Here is a 16,052-nt window from a genome sequence, read left to right on the forward strand (position 1 = left end):
AAAAAATGAGTAAGACACCCACTCCCAGTACCATCTTCCCAGCTATCATGAGTGCTCCAGCAAGGGACATGCAGACACGTTCCCCGAGATCTGATCCCAGTTTAAAAGGAGTTACCTTGAATTCCTCTGACAAATCCAGCTGATCCACTGGCCTGGATATGAGCTCCTGCAGGTAGGTTGAGTACATCAGCAGGAAAGGGGAACACAGCCTTCGCTGAGCCTGGCAGCTTCCTCATTCTTTCACAAAAGCCACTGTGGCTGCAAGCTGCCTTGCTTTATGAAATTGCTGCCTTTTGTCCAGCTTTCAATGCAAATAGAACAGGTGAGATAAGATCTGAGCACTGCAGCAATTGCTTAAAGCCAACCCGGTTTCTACTGGTGGCAAAACACTCAAAGCACCTCATTTAAAAGCAAACAGAAGATAAAAAACAGGGAAAGACAAAGCATTAAAAGTTGCTCCCCTTCCAGTAACATCTCATGTTAGTCTCAAGGAGCATCGGTTTCCATCAGGTTACAGACCGATGATATACATTTAGCTTTGTCTCATGAGGGTGAGGGGGGAGAGAGATTCAGCTGTATTAGCATATATGTGATCAAAGCTTGATTATGACATCTAGTTACAAAGGGTAAGTTTCCTGTGGCTCAGGAGACACACCAGCTTATATGGCAGTGATGGCTGACAATCTCATAACTAAAGTAACACGTCTTGTTAAGATAACATCTGCCTCTGGAAGAATATATTAGATTTCATGAGGTGTTTGTACAAAGTAAGACAACAGTCCTTTTCCTGCAATGTGTGTGATTTGCAGAGTCTACTCTGAATATACGTTGCCAGAGCATTGCCTTTTCCAGGGTATTTTTTTATACAGCCTTGGATGTGTAGTATAACAGCCACTGGAATGTGTTTCACTGCTTGTGAGCTCGATACATGTTTTCCTTCAACAAGTGAAAACATTTTCCTTTCATGCAAGCCTATCTGACTCATGCTTAGGAAAGGCTATCGACTCGGTGCCAATCCCTTCAGTAATGCCCACTGCACCTCACTACTGCATAGCAGGGGGAAAAACCAAATTGTTTGTTTCAAACCTTCATTTCCTTGAACAAGGAGCTGAATCTCAGAGCTTTCCTAGTGGTTTTATGGAATCTGAACTGCAGGAAACTCCACAGCAGGACCTGACTGGAGGAATTCTGGTTCTATTCACTGCTTCAGAACAGGATTTTAGCCTTAGCCCATCTCTTGCTAAGACCAAGAGCAGAATTTGTGCCAATTTAAACAGAAACAGAGGTAGACCAAGAGGTTTTGATAGTCCCACCACTTCTGTCTAAAATAAGAATGATAAAGAAAAAGCAGGAACTTGGAGAGAGGCCGATCATTTGGTGGACACTTGGATTTTCCTTGTAAAAACATTTCTGGGTAGGAAGAGGAAGAAATCTAGAGAAACCATTGCAGGCTGAGGCTATGTTTAACTACAGTTTGACAAACAACCATGAGGAGTAAGGCAACAAAATTTACAAAGAACTGTACTAATTTGATCTAAAGCTTAATTGTCCAGTAAACTCATTCTTGGAAGCAAACATCAACTAGAAAGACAGACAAAAACTGAACTAGACTATATCGAGTTTCATTGATTCAATGTCCTTGGATCACTTCTCTTCAGCTTGGAGGGATACATTTTAGACCCACTTAAATGGACACCATACGAACCAGTTGAGAACAAGATCTGTTTATAAAACCCCCAAAGACTGTAGAAAATTAATAAGGTATTTAATTCTTCTGTAGACTCAAATTGTTTCAGAACTGTCATTCAAACCCACTAATGTGCTTCCAGTCCCTTTTGAAATTATTCCACAAATAATTGTTTTTACCTTGGGTTGAACATTTTCAAGCAGTAACAGTGGCTGTTTGCCCACAGAGAGCAGGAACCACTGCAGCGTTTGGGAATACTGCTCTAACACGCTCCCTGCAGCTGTGTCATGCTAAACCACTGCAAAACAGGTGAGACATGAGCACGGTCCATTGTCCTCAGCAGTTCACATTTTACTGTGCCGACAGAATGACATTTCCAAACCAGGCCAAAAGAAACCGTTAACTTTACATTTTGTGTATTTGACCTTAAAATTTTTCATCTGAGGACGAGACTGATTTTTTTGAGAGGTATTTCCATAAATTGTTAAAAAGTAATCTCTCCAAAGATTAGAAAAGCTTAGTTAAAACATCGTCATAAAAACAGCAGGGACAAGTAGAAGTAGTTCTGGTTTCGAAGGAATAGCAACATTCACTACAACAGGGATGGTGCCCGTGAGGACAGCTGTAACTGACTGTCTGCAGTTCTTCTGAGGAATCTCACAAAAAAGATTCAACAGCTTATGGACACATCACTCTCTGCAATGTGGCATGCCACTCCTTTTTAATCAGTTGGCTTTCCACACAAGGTACTGAATATTCTTCTATTTACATTCAAAAATAACATTTTTCTCTCTTCAGTACATAGTGGGAATGCCCATAAATTAGTCAGTAGAAACCCCTCTAACACAGGTGGAGGACGGCTTTGTTGATCTCTGGGTTCGTCCAGTCATTCCGGATATCATCCAGGTGATTATCAAAATCTACAAGCGTCTCATAGGACTTGCTGTCCAACAGAGATGCAGCGATTCTCTGGGCTTCGGTCCAGTCTTCACAAAAATCACTAGGATGTAAAATAACCAGGAATTAAAAGAAATGACAAAGAAAATCACCACCACCTCCTCCACTCTGGAAATTACTCTCTGCAACACGGTCACAGCAGTCATACCACCACCTGGCTGCACAAGCCATAGGTTCTCTCTCTCACTACAGCAAACACCAGCTTTAAAAGCACTGTTAGCTATGCCCACCACCCTGTGTCGCTCATCACAATCAAAGTTTTGCCCTTAATTGGGTAATCCATTTTTCCTTAATACTGGAACACAAACAAAGTCTGAAGTCTACTCACAGGTGTGGGTCCTTGCACCTCCACTTGTTCTCATGAAGCTCATACACATGAATGGCAGGTTCTACGCACTCCATCGTAAACTTAGTGTTATCAACCTAGTGTGCAACAGAAAAAGACCACCTTAGTCTCCTCCTCAAGATGCCAAGTAAAGAGATGAAATAAAAAACAAAGCCAGCTTTTACAAACAGGGCACCTTCCACTAAGTTGTCCGCTATTCTACCTTCAAATGAGCCAGATCTCACACATTTAAACTGCCACCACTGTTTGTCACTGTGGCAAGGAGGCAAACCATCATTTGCTTCATATAAAACAAGAGTTTCAGCCACAGAAGTGGGGTTGAAGTCATAAATACGCTGCCTTCACTCAAGCCTCACAAGCAGAGGCCTCCACTTCCTTTGAGATGACAGAGAGCTAACGCAGTCTCTCTGCAGACTTACTAAGAACTGCACTGGCTACAGGTCACTGCATCTCATCCCCAGAGTATTTGGAGGGAAAGAGAAAATTAGTTTTTTTGCTATTAAAGGATCCAGAGAACAGCATTTAAATGGCTAGTCCAACACCACAGTCATAACATTAACAATACAGAAAGAGGGGGGAGAAATGTAGTAATTTACCATTATGAGTGCTGTATCGTTAAAGCCCTCTGCAATTCTGGAGGCCACTTTTTCCGCAACCTGGTTTGGACTGTAGGAGAAGGTAAAAGTAACTGTGTTATTTGAATCGTGACATTTCAGCTGAAATCAGCAGGAAACGTGGGTAAAGAGATGTGAAAATTACACTGCATGCTTACAAACAGGAACAAGGTAACAAGCTGATGCTATACTTGACTGAAGTCAGAAAGTCAGAAGGCCAAGAAAACCCCAACTCTCCTTTCAGCACATGATCTAGACCTTAGCTATCCTTAGGCAATGGGGTTTCAAGCACCAAAATGCTTGCTGACTTTATGCGGAATTAACATTTTGTGGCCTCCTACCTTCTTCCACCAGACCAAAGACTGCAGCCATTTTTGCCCTGTCAGGCATTTTAAAAGGAAACCGAGTTTGTTTCCCAGTCTGCATTTTAACCTACTCACTGTGCAGCTTCTCTACCAAAACCAGATAATCTTTTGAAGGAAAACCTTTACCATGTTTCAAAGATGATAATCTCTACATGGTGCCAGCTATCTTCAGAAATTAAATTGGAGTTTTAAAAAAACCTCAAGACTGTGATATTCTTTCAAACCTCAAAAGGATCAGACAAACTGGATCTTCTCCTTAAAAACATTACCAGCAGATTTATCTCCCTTGTAAGGAAAGGAGAATTAATGCCCTCATCCCTGTTATGTACCTTAGTAGTTACAAGTATTAGTTTAAAAATATACTTGGGACTGAAGGATACACATTAACAAAAAATAACTGGGACACGGCATAATACTTTAAATAAGACTTTCACATTTATTTTAAATGCAAGTATGATGTACACTCATTAGTCCTGACACTGGATTTGCCTAACAGATGCAGGGAAAATATTTGATACACTTATCTAAAATGATATTGTGGCTCCACAGGAAAGCCCCCTTATTGCTAATTGAGTAATTTGAGTTAGCTAGCAGGGGAAAAAAAATTACTAATCCTGGGGAAAATAAGTGAAAAAAGATTTCTCTCCTTGACTGACATCATCTTCCATTTCAGTAACGCCCCTTTACTATGGAGGAAAATGCTTCAATAAAACTTGGGAGACAATTCAGTTGTTTAAGTCAGAATTAGGTCACTTCTGAAAGACTTCCTGAAAGATACTTGGAGTCATTTGAGTTTACAAGATACACACTGCACAGGCAAACATGCCTGCAAGTTTTGGCTATTCCCTGACAACTGTAATTAAACTGGTTGGCAGCCGTTCAAATACTGGCCTTTTATAGTATCCACTGAAGAGGAGTGGTTCTGGAAAGACTGGGGTTTCTGCACCTGAACAAAGGCCATACCCACCAGCACCACGAAGACAATGTGAAACCAGATGACAGTTGTCAAAGTTAATCAACACACACAATTTACGTCGATGATTTTCGTTGGCAGAGTACAAAGTACAGCATAAAAGAGCAAACAGAAGGAAATCGTGCACCAACACACCTGGCGTCTTTCACGCGTTCATTTGCCTGGTAATATCCAGCTATCACGTAGCTATTCTCTTTGCACCAAGAGTCAATCTGAAAAAGTAATTGGAACAATTAAGCTCAGGAAAAAAAAAAGAAAAAAACCCCACAGAACTAAAGAATTCTCATATATGTCCTTCAAATAAAAGAGCAATTGAAGCATTACAACATCTTTGCCAATTGCATCTTTGAATCTAAACATATTTATATATATTCATGTGTGCACTCACACACAGAGTTTGGCTAATTTAACTAGAACCAATGGAAAACATTAGCCAAACAGAGAAAAAGGGCAAAAAGTTATCTCAGTCAAAGCCTGGCCTAAACCTGAGTGACAGGAATAGTAAAGAGCTTCTGCAGCGCTGGATGAGCGAGGAGACCAGGTCCCACCTATTGCCCATTACGGCTATTTTCTGTCACTGTTGATTTGACACAGTGACTTTAGAAAACACCTCGTGGATGTGTGGCTGTATTGTTATTTCATAAAGAGCTTGTTGATTTAATATCTGATGTAACATTTCTAGGTTAAAATATAAGCAAATTTTACCTTAATTAGAAAACAAAGCTTTAAATGAAAGGTAAACGTGAGGCAGAAAAAGTTCGTCCTGTTCACCATATTTTTCAACCCGCCCTGTTACAGCAAGGTTTTTGTGACCTTTTGGTGAACCTTTTCTTTGAGTTCACCTCCTGGAACCACTGGAGCAACTTATTGAACAATGTGGGTGGATTCTCCACTTTCTAAAATCTTCAGTCAAAACCAAACACTTCTGTAATACCCTCAGCTCAGCCACGAGATAAGAGCTTGATGAAAGAGCTATTGACAAAAATTCTCTCATCTCCGTTACAGAGGTGTTCAGACCACCCATCTCTTCCTTCTTTAAACACCTGTATGTAAATACTTTAACACACACACACACAATTATTTGTATACAATTTAAACAGCTTTTGAATTACAGAAGTACAAAAGTTTATATAGTTTTGTTTTTTCATAAGAGCAGTTCCAGCCAGCATACACTGCTGTTCTTTCTGCTTTACGCTGGATCTGAATTCCTCCTGCTGAGTCTGTCTTGCTTTGACAATACATCTATATCTGACGTTTCCCCTTACAATTGAGAATATCAGGTCAGCATAATACAGAGCTCTGAAAGACAGAAGTGGAGAAAGCAGCTAGAATTTTCCTTTGCAGTCCCTAGAGAGCAAGCATCAAAGAAACCTCAACAGCTATATTAAACTGGAGTACAAAAATATACCTGATACTGACCCATCACATCCTGTAAGTCAAATCAATCTCATTTTTAGCAATAATTACAGTATTAGACTGCATAAACAAACAAAAAAAGCCATATAAATAATCCCTCCTCTACAAGGGATGACATGGATTTATGTGATTAAAAAAAAAGAGCTGTGGCCCTGCTATAGCTGAGGGCCAACTGTTGTTTCAATTACAAACTCATTTTGAGGGCTTAGGACTATGGGTTTAATTGTTAGTGGCTTGAAAGCTTGGCATTAAAGCCAGAAGCCCAGAAACTAAATTTAATAATAATTCTTTTTAAAAGTCCATCAACTTAAGAATTTAAAACCTTAGCTCGCAATCAATTTTTGTTGTATATCGAAAATGGTCTTAAAAAAAAAAGTGTGATTTTTAAGTTCTCCGTTTCCTCAGTTGTAATTAAAAACTGCTTCCATAAAAGAAAAAAGAGGAAAAAGAGTCTTTTTGGAATTAAAGCTGTTTCCACCTGCAATTTCCAAACACTCTCTAACCGCATCTCTGTCACCACAGGCAGCCTTCGCATCAATTAGCTCCTGATATTTTTAGTCATATCTAACCCTGACAAGAGTAAGTCAATGGGGCACAAATCCATGTCTTGCTTCCACACGGCGCGCGTCACCCCTGCAAAAGCAAGCGCGGCTTGTCCCCTCTGATCTGCCTCCTCCAGAGGAGCTGCAGCCACTGCAGGGGGGTGGCAGGGTGGTTTAGGAGAGTCCTGGGAGGAGACAGGCTGGAAGCTACAGCCAGCTGACCCCTGCTCCAAGCAGCAGGGAGCCAGTGTGCGAGCAGAGGGAGAAGTGCAGTGTGGCATTTTTTGAGAAGATGTGGTTGCAAAACCACAATTAGCTGAGAAATTGAAAGGCAGAAAAAAAGCCATGTGAAACTTCATTCACTTTTTCTTTAATGACTCCAGTTTTGAAAGGGATTTCAAACCAACAAGCCAAAATGCAATTAAATGCACGCACTTCTGCCCTCTCCTCCACAGCTACAAACCTTCAGGCACTGCTGCACGTTTAATAAAATCTAACTGTGTTGATTCCTTGAATCTTGGCTGCTGCTAATGCATCTCTCATAGTTTTTAGAAGTTACCATGTGTTGAAAGCATATATTTTATTTTCAGATTCACTCTAGGGACTATTGCTCCCATCTAATGTTCTGGGATAACTCTGGTCAGAGAATAAGAGATGGAACTCTTGGGGCTGCTTCTAGAAAACCCTCACACATGATGAGGCTGCTGGCTTGACCAAGAATCAGCAGAAATTGAATTGGAATAGAAACGAATCCCAACAAAACCTGCCGAAGCTTCAAATTCCTTTTGAAACAGAGGTGCTTTGCTACAAACATTGAGTTTCAACCATCCTGCTCTCACTGATTTATTCACTAACTATGAGGTACGTTGTATGGAACAGGCAAGAGCGCCCTCCTTTTAAGCCTTACAACAATAAAATTCAATTTTCATAGCTGCCGTGTCAGTATTTATTGACACCTTTGCCTTTGTTTAAACAAAGAACAGGAGCAAAAGGCCTTGGGCTCTTCTCAGATATTGTGTTTTAAAGCTGCCAAATATCACAGGAGTCATTAAATGTGACTGCAAACCATGAAACCTCTTAGCAAGTCCTAATTAACGTGGAAAAAGGCAAGAGTTTCCAGTCTTTAACTTTTTGCATCAAAACCCAAGCACAAATACATAACGCAATGCCCTTCCTTTGGTTCCAAAACGATTTGCTTGTTGTAGATGTGGCAAGATATTTCAGACATTGAAAGAAACAGGGTTCATTTCCCAATAGTCTGATCCTGTAGCATGATCTACACTGCACTGCCACCTGAAGAGAGACATCCAAACCTGATTCAAAGACAAACCCTATATAAACTTTCAAGGTCGGGCTGAATGGGGCCTTGAGCAGCCTGACCTAGTGGCAGGGACACCTGAGAGATCAAAAATCATACCATGGCAGGGAGGTTGGAATTAGATGATCTTTAGGGTCCCTACCAACTCAAACCCTTCTATGATTCTGACACACTTTAAATATATGTTATTCACTACTTCACTAGCAACTTCCACTTACTCATTCCCAGAGGAAAAATGAATTACCGAGGTAAAGTCAAAGCCCTGCCTACATTTAAGCAATTACAGTGTTATTACATTTTCCCATGCAGTAACATCAGGAAAACTGTAAGTGGGGACAGCAGAAAATGATCATACGAGCAGCGTACATTTCTGTGTTACTCCTACACTGTTACACTGGTGTAAATATAGTTAAGACTGAACAATGCATGCTCCACAGCAATACAGCAAACTTAATTGGCCAGGGCACAGGCTCAGCTCCTGTTCCTATGTCTCTGGCTGCGTTTAATCATACCCAGGCTTCAGAAAGATCTCACCGTTTCCATGGCGTCTTCCCAGCTGGAATTTATTTAGAAATAAATATTTTTTTCTGAAGCAATCTGTTCAACTGAGGGGAATGTTTAGGTCAAGAAGTCTGGAAGAGTCAGAAATGAGTTATTTTTACAGAAAGCAAATAAGGGATTGATATTCTTCTGCTAATAATGACATGTCTTTAGAAAAATCAGGAGCTCACATCACACCCAGATCACACTTTAGTGGCAGCTATGCACTTCGTCTCCAGATTTGCACCAGCCCACCCCAACTCCATATTACAATAAAATCCAAGTATGTTTCGCTCCCTCTGTCTTCTGGTTTTGACAAAGGGACTCTCCCCAGATGCCAGGTGGAACAAAGCCATGGCCCAATGTGGGATGACTCCTGGTCTTTATGACCAGCAGATTGTAGCTGGAAAGCACTGGCCATGCAGTCCTGATAACGTTCTCATCCTGCCTACGTGACAAAAGGATGGAAAATGGATTATCCCACAACGATTTACTGCTCTTCCACAGCTTTGGGCAAGGTAGGGGGTATTGTAACAGGAAGTGCTTGGCTGCCCCTGGCTACCCCATGGTTAACTACCCACCAGCGACCGCGCAAGATACAAAGTGAGATTTCAAACCCGAGCCAGACCTGCAGCATGAAGAGATGCCATCTTTTAAAACTATTAAGGCTAATAGCTTCCATAAATGGGGAAAACCCACAATAATTAGGAAATGCATACTTATATGCCTCTACATACTCTTACTTGGAGACAAACATGCCCTTTCCAATAAGCTGATGCTGCTTTGAACTGACTTAAGGGTAAGCAGGGAAAAGCTCCTTCCGATGCAGAATAAGGGCACTCTCTTTGCGAGTTATTTGGAGATAATGACACCAACACAAACAGAAGTTTCTCTGCACTGAAAAAGACAAAACTATGACATTCTGTAGTTTTCTGCTGCTTTCCCAGCAGCAAGCTGTACAGCAGATGGGCCTGACAGGACTTTCTGCTCTCCATTCACCCCATAGCTTTGGCTGTTGCCAGCTCAGGGTTGTCAGAGTTACCTGTTGCAGTGACCCCCGCATCCCATGATCCCCAACACCAGCCCTTCCTCAGCCCGGCCATGTCCCTAAAGCTCAGCCAGGACCTGGCGACAACCCACAGGCAGACAGAGACACAACCCACAGACAGACAGATGCACAGACAGACTCGAAGACACAGACACGCATACACACACAAAGACAGACACAGACAGAGACACACGCACACAAACATGCATGTGCACGCACAGAGACACAGACACATGCACAGACGCAGACAGCCACACAGATACAGATGCACACACAGACAGATGCACAGACACAGACACACAGATGAGCAGACACAGACACAAATGCAGACACAAACAGAAATAAAGATGCACTGACACGCAAACACAGACACAGCCAGCCAGCCAAGCGCACAGACAGACAAACAACCGGGTGCACAGACAGGCAGACAGCTGGGTACACAGACAGACAGGCAGACAGCCGGGCGCACAGACAGACAGACAACCAGCTGGGCACAGAGACAGACAGGCAGACAGCCGGGCGCACAGACAGACAGGCAGACAGCCGGGCGCACAGGCAGACAGGCAGCCAGCCGGGCGCACAGGCAGACAGGCAGCCAGCCGGGCGCACAGGCAGACAGGCAGACAGACAAACAGACAGGCAGCCAGCCGGGCGCACAGACAGACAGACAACCAGCTGGGCGCACAGACAGACAGGCAGCCAGCCGGGCGCACAGACACAGCCCTACGGCCTTACCAGCGTGAGGGCCACCTCCAGCATGGGCGCCAGGGCCAAGGTACCGTGGAAGAGCGGGATGCAGTCGACGAAGAGCGAGGGGGGCCCGGCCTGGTCGCGGCGCGGGGCTCCCGCGGGCCGCTCGGCCACCAGCAGCCCGTTCACGGCGCAGTGCGGGTACTTGGCGCCGTGCAGCACCATCTTGCAATAGGCCTGCGTGGTCAGCTTCATCCCGCCGCGCCGCCCCGCGGGCCCCGCCGCCGCGCTCCGGCCGCCAAGTGTCGCAAACGCCGCCGACGCTGTCGTAAAACGCGAGAGTGGCGGTGGAGGGAACGCGGACGCTACAGCGGTCCGCCCGCATCCCAGCGGCCCCTGCGGAGGCTGCCGCTCCTTCGCGGCGTCTCGCTCGCCCGCGGCTCCCGGCGTGCCCCGCGCTTCCGGCCGGCGCCTCCTTCCGCTGGCAGCCGGCGTAGAGGACGGTCGCCAGGTCGCGGGGCGGCGGCGGGTGGCGGGGCCGGGAGTGGGGCCCAGGGGGGCGCCCGCGGCAGGGCGGGCCCTTCTCGCCATCCACCCTTCCCGGAGGCGGGGGGCGGCGCGGGGCCGGGCGGGGTTGAGTGAAGGAGGGGTGCTGCGGCCTCCCCCTCCCCTTGAAGGGGCCGCGGCGCTGCCCCGCGTGGGTGCGGCATCATCAGGCCGGTGTCACGTCGTGTGTGTGTGTGTTTCTGTTTGTATGGGCTGCTAGAGGATCCACGTGGTAATTGGAAAGGGTTATCGAGCACTAGAACCGCTGTCCAGGGAGGTGGTTGAGTCACCATCCCTGGAGGTGTTTAAAAAGCGGGTAGATGAGGTTCTTGGGGATGTGATTCAGTAGTAGGTACCGTTGGAGTTGATGATCTCTAAGGTCTTTTCCAACCTAATGATTCTATGATTCTGTGATCTCATTTGGGTTAAATTGCACATTCAAAGGGGCTGTGGTGCTGCCCATGTCAGTGCGGCGTCATCTCGCCAGTGTCACATCGTGTGTGTCTCCGTGTGTCTGGCGGGGTGGGCTGCTAGAGAATCAACATGGGAATCTGGTCTGGGTTAAATGCTTCAAAACTGGGGTTTAGGGAACATAGCTTGGTACAGGTGATAGTGTGTGTGCAGTCAGCACTGGTGGCTGGCTTTGGCGGGTAAAACTTGTCATTAGCAAAGCTGTCAGTGTGTGAGCACCGTGCCAAGGTCAGATGTGGCCCCTGGGCTCCACCTTCACTCAATCCCACCTGCCCTTTCCTTGCCTCCGGGTAGGGGGTTCTGTGGGGTTTCCAGCCAAGATCCAGGACTGAGGGAAAATCTGTAGTCTGGAGCATCTGAGGGCATCCGGGTCTGTGGGAGAGAGTGTTAGCTGTGTGCCCGTACTTCTCTTGGACCTGTCGGCACTGCTTCCTGCTGAGCTGTTTCTTTAATGGATGTGAGAGATGTTCAGACTCGCTCACTTGTGCTTCTAGCTTTCGCCCAGTAACAGTTTGTTACTGAATGGAAGCGCCCCAGGAAGCTGACTTGAACAGGGGAATGTCTGAGTTTAAATAGAGGAGGCTGTGGGGAGAAAAAAAGGGCAGGGGAAGGTTCATCCATGTTGGGGGAATGTCCCTGAAAAGCTTGGAGCAGCTTGGTGTGATGCGCTGCTCTTTGGACAAGGGGCAGAAGCCTCTAGGCTGACTTTTGCTTTTATGAACTAGTGGGAGATGGTGTTGTTTCTCCTTTCTGTGTTCCGTATCTTCACTTGACACTGACTTACCTGCTATGTTCTGTTTTGACAGGATGTTGGCTTCAAGGGCATTCAGCCTCATTGGGAAGAGAGCCATTTCCACCTCCATCTGCGTGAGAGCGCACGGACATGGTAGGTGGCTTCACTGTTTTAGTAAGGGTGATAAAACAAGTGCTTTAGAGAAGAAATACAAAAAAACTGCTGCTGGGGTTTGGGTAAAGAAGGAGCTGGGGGAGAGGGGTGGGCAAGGCTGGTGGCAGGGAGATTTGAGCGGGCTCTGCCAGCAGATGGCATTGTGGAGGTGTGGGCAGGGCTGGTGGCTGCTGGGAGGCAGCAGGAGCTGAGGACCAGGCAGAAATGAGGGTGGAAAAGGTGTAGAGTGTTTCTAGGTACCTGAAAGGGGAGGCAGTCAGCGGGACAGCTGGAAACAGAGATGTCTGGGGCATTAATAAAACAATTTTGGATTTTACCTTTTATGTAGATCCCTATTCTGCTTTATTCTTACACTCAAACCAGCACCTATTTTAAGTATTCCTGGTTTGCCCTTCTCCTTTCTGATGTATGTTTAATCTGGAAAGCTTTTCCCTCCTGGATTCCTTAACTGTCATCGCTTTCTTGGCTGAGCTGTTGTTTTTTTGTATTGTAAACAATAGAAGATATTTGTGCAGGAGTTGGACGCTTGAGTGGCTGTTTTTTCTGTTCCCGTCTGCAGCTGGTGTTGTCAAAGCAGAGGATTTCAGTCTCCCAGGCTACGTCGACCGTCGTGACGTTCCCCTGCCTGATGTGGCCTTTGTTAGGGATCTCTCTGCTCAGCAGAAGGCGCTGAAAGAGAAGGAAAAGGCGTCTTGGACTGCTCTGTCCATTGATGAAAAAGTTGAGTGTAAGTAGTGGGGGCTTTTAGTAACCTTATAGTCTGCAGTGATGTGAACTAATCTGCTGTATTCTCATTACTGACAGTTTTTCCTAGAACAACAGCAATACATAGCACATGGTGAGGCAGCTGTTAAATCCTGCGCTCCCCGATGGCTCTGTGAACAGAGCCGCAAGCCGTGAATGAGCTTCGTTAATTATGGTGGAGCTGCTCGTGTATACGCAAGTGGAGATCAGTGATTTGTGTTCCTGGGACTCCGGGTGCTGTTTCAGAAATTAGAAGCATCTGTCGTGGTGTCTTTTACGTACCTGAGGTCAAGTTCAGCAATTTTTTCCTTTTCCAGAAGACAAATAATATTTTTTTCTGAATTCCCTCTGTTTATCAACAAGTTAGGAAAAAACCAAACCTCTTCATTGTAACAATGTGCAGTCATTCCATCTGAGTAAAATGAGGCCTGTGTATTTGAATGTCAATGGCCACTGACCTTAGCATTAAGTAATTTCAGGTAACTGAGGTGCTGAGCAGGTGTTTTAACTTGCAAATAGAACTGCATCCCTTTTTCTAACTGCCACCATGGTGTGCACGTGAGAACCTGATCTGTAAGCAGTGTTCTGCCCACCTACCTCACAGTGAGGAGGTGTAAAACTCTTTTGGGAGCTGCTCTCCAAATCTAATGCTGTTTTGACCTTCAGAATATTGTGGTCCTCAGTGGCAAAGATGAGAGAAGCCTTCTGAGGGACAAGCATTCCCATTGAATTATTTGTGCTAGGAAGGTTCGTAGCTGGTTCCCACTCTGGTGATTGGAGTGAAGGAGAGCGCTATTTGTCCTTCTGTTGGGCCTTTCCCTTCCTGTCAGGTTTAGGCTTTGGTTAGCTCCTTCTAGAGAGTGGTGTGTTGCCTCTAAGCCGCAGAAAAAGCAAGAGATGTGATGCTTTTATCTTTTTTTTTTTCAGTGTATCGTATCAAATTTAATGAGAGCTATGCAGAAATGAACAAAGGAACAAATGAATGGAAGACTGTCCTTGGCGGAGTGCTCTTCTTTCTTGGCGTAACTGGTCTCATCCTCATTTGGCAGAAACATTATAGTAAGTAAATGCCATGCGATATTAACTCTTAAATGAAAAGCAGTATCAATTGACACTTGGTGGGAAATGAGAGAATTCTCCATTAAACTGCGTGGGAGTTTGGAATGGTGTTTCCAGCAGTCCTTTGGTGACCTGGCAGTTGCTGTTCGTTAGTCTGTGAAAACTCAGTCCTGGAGTCATAACTTCATGGAGATCTGCAGATATGTGGCAAAATATTTAGGAAAGTGCCTTTAGACAGGTGAAGGTGGTGGGGAGAGCTTTGGTGGGAGGAGAGGAAAGGGAGGGGAAAGAGTGGTGATACACTACTGATCATGGAGCATCCCCCCTCTATGAAACCTGCTGTTGCAAAAGATTGTTGCTGCCTTGGTAGTAAACATTTGGGTTTCTGCCATGTTTGGCTTCCTTCCCAGCTAACGATCCTACCTCGAGGGAGCCCTCCAGCTGCTGTGAGGCAAAGCACGCAGTTAAATGAGCTGTGCTTTGTCTTGAGGCTTCATCTGCTTGCGGTGAAAGCTGAGGAGAGAAGACTGTTGTTTCGGTACAAGCCTTTACTGATAAACAAAACTGCTAGAGAATCAACATGGGAATCTGGTCTGGGTTAAATGCTTCAAAAAGGGATTTAGGGAAAATGATTTGTACAGGTGATGGGGTGTGTGTGTGTGATCAGGACTGGTGGCTTCGGGGGGAAAAGCTTTTTGTTAGCAGACCTTTCACCTCTGTTCCCGACTTGCTTATTTTGCATCATGCTGTAATTCCACCTGCTCTTAAATTGCAGTGTACGGCCCTATTCCGCACACCTTCTCTGATGAGTGGGTGTCCATGCAGACGAAGAGAATGTTGGACATGCGGATTAATCCTGTGGAGGGCATCTCTTCCCAATGGGATTTTGAGAAGAATGAGTGGAAGAAATGAAGCAACTCAGTGGAACCTGCTCTGCTTGAACATGAAATGATTCCATCACCTGTGTGTGACCTCGTTGCTTATGTACTGGAACAACCTCGTCATCTACATAGATGCTAATAAATGTCTGGTTAACTTGAAAGTTTCCTTTTACTGGTCTTCAAATGAGTTTGTTGCGATAGCAAGCAGTAGTGCAGAGCTTTCCAGATAGTCTTGTCATGGCTGGTGTATAATTAGTTAAAGGGAACGTTTCTGGGGCACAGCCAGCGGTCCCACTGTGCAGAGGTCTGAGCTACATGTAAGGTAAGCAGATCCCAGCTCCTGTGGAGGCTCAGCGTCCCATAACCACTCCAAAAATAGCATGTCAGCGCTCCAAAAGGCAGTGGTGCGAGTCAAACCAAGCAGGTTGCGCAGCAGGCATCGATGCTGCTCCATCTGTCTCCTCCTTGGGAAGGGAATTCGTTCATCTCAACAGCACAGGCAGGCTGCAGACCTCACACCCATGTCCTGTGCAGACTCGAGTGAAGCAGAGAGTTACTGGATTTAGTTCAGCCAAGAACAGGTTTAGATGAAACCCCTGAATGTGTTTCATACCTTGCCTCTTGCATGAGGTGATGGTGTTCAGAGGGGATTGGTACAGCTGTGAGAGGGAAAGAAATGCTGCCTTTAGTGGGAGCATCTTGGAGCTTTCATTAAATGCAGTGGTCCAAACAAGTTCTGGTTCATGGCTTAGCCTTTCCCTTCCAGTCAGAGAAACCCAGCGAAGGTTTTTAAGGTACGATGATTTGGAAGGAGCTAAGTGATAAGCTTCCCCTTCCTACATCTGAAAGATCCTTTAGGTGCAACGTTTGTCTCCAGGGTGCTGCAAAGGATATTATGAGGATGATGGAATCATAGATTGCTGATGGCTGCAGGGTTTTCACAGTTTG

At 45.2% G+C, this 16,052-nt stretch overlaps 3 protein-coding genes across 3 annotated transcripts in view; 2 read left to right on the forward strand and 1 right to left on the reverse strand.

Annotated features, from left to right (window-relative positions):
* IRF8 (interferon regulatory factor 8) overlaps positions 1 to 16,052 on the forward strand; it is an 81,144-nt gene that overhangs the window by 34,869 nt on the left and 30,223 nt on the right. The gene's annotated exons all lie outside the window — the stretch shown is intronic.
* On the reverse strand, positions 1,745 to 10,838 carry EMC8 (ER membrane protein complex subunit 8). The gene is made up of 5 exons (XM_069868589.1): positions 10,542 to 10,838; positions 5,078 to 5,154; positions 3,587 to 3,656; positions 2,973 to 3,067; positions 1,745 to 2,687 (listed from the first exon to the last, which is right to left on the reverse strand). Exons 1-5 carry the CDS (start codon positions 10,749 to 10,751, stop codon positions 2,528 to 2,530), a joined length of 612 nt encoding a protein of 203 aa, XP_069724690.1. The 5' UTR covers positions 10,752 to 10,838; the 3' UTR covers positions 1,745 to 2,527.
* COX4I1 (cytochrome c oxidase subunit 4I1) lies at positions 10,902 to 15,265 on the forward strand. The gene is made up of 5 exons (XM_069868592.1): positions 10,902 to 11,007; positions 12,320 to 12,399; positions 12,980 to 13,147; positions 14,092 to 14,223; positions 14,999 to 15,265. The coding sequence occupies exons 2-5, from the start codon at positions 12,321 to 12,323 to the stop codon at positions 15,133 to 15,135; spliced, it is 516 nt and encodes a 171-aa protein (XP_069724693.1). The 5' UTR covers positions 10,902 to 11,007; position 12,320; the 3' UTR covers positions 15,136 to 15,265.

This window comes from Phaenicophaeus curvirostris, chromosome 14 (genome assembly GCF_032191515.1).
Source record: "Phaenicophaeus curvirostris isolate KB17595 chromosome 14, BPBGC_Pcur_1.0, whole genome shotgun sequence".
Lineage (NCBI taxonomy): Eukaryota > Metazoa > Chordata > Aves > Cuculiformes > Cuculidae > Phaenicophaeus > Phaenicophaeus curvirostris.

What these genes read in the sequence shown, in the direction of transcription:
- EMC8 (XM_069868589.1), bottom strand. Translation starts at nt 10,751, where the DNA reads ATGAAGCTGACCACGCAGGCCTATTGCAAGATGGTGCTGCACGGCGCC. An exon ending in ACGATACAGCACTCATAATG is followed by an intron (nt 3,068 to 3,586) that starts GTAAATTACTAC and finishes GTTGCACACTAG; the next exon opens with GTTGATAACACTAAGTTTAC. An exon ending in AGGTGCAAGGACCCACACCT is followed by an intron (nt 2,688 to 2,972) that starts GTGAGTAGACTT and finishes TTTACATCCTAG; the next exon opens with TGATTTTTGTGAAGACTGGA.
- COX4I1 (XM_069868592.1), top strand. Translation starts at nt 12,321, where the DNA reads ATGTTGGCTTCAAGGGCATTCAGCCTCATTGGGAAGAGAGCCATTTCC. An exon ending in CGTGAGAGCGCACGGACATG is followed by an intron (nt 12,400 to 12,979) that starts GTAGGTGGCTTC and finishes TCCCGTCTGCAG; the next exon opens with CTGGTGTTGTCAAAGCAGAG. An exon ending in CATTGATGAAAAAGTTGAGT is followed by an intron (nt 13,148 to 14,091) that starts GTAAGTAGTGGG and finishes TTTTTTTTTCAG; the next exon opens with TGTATCGTATCAAATTTAAT.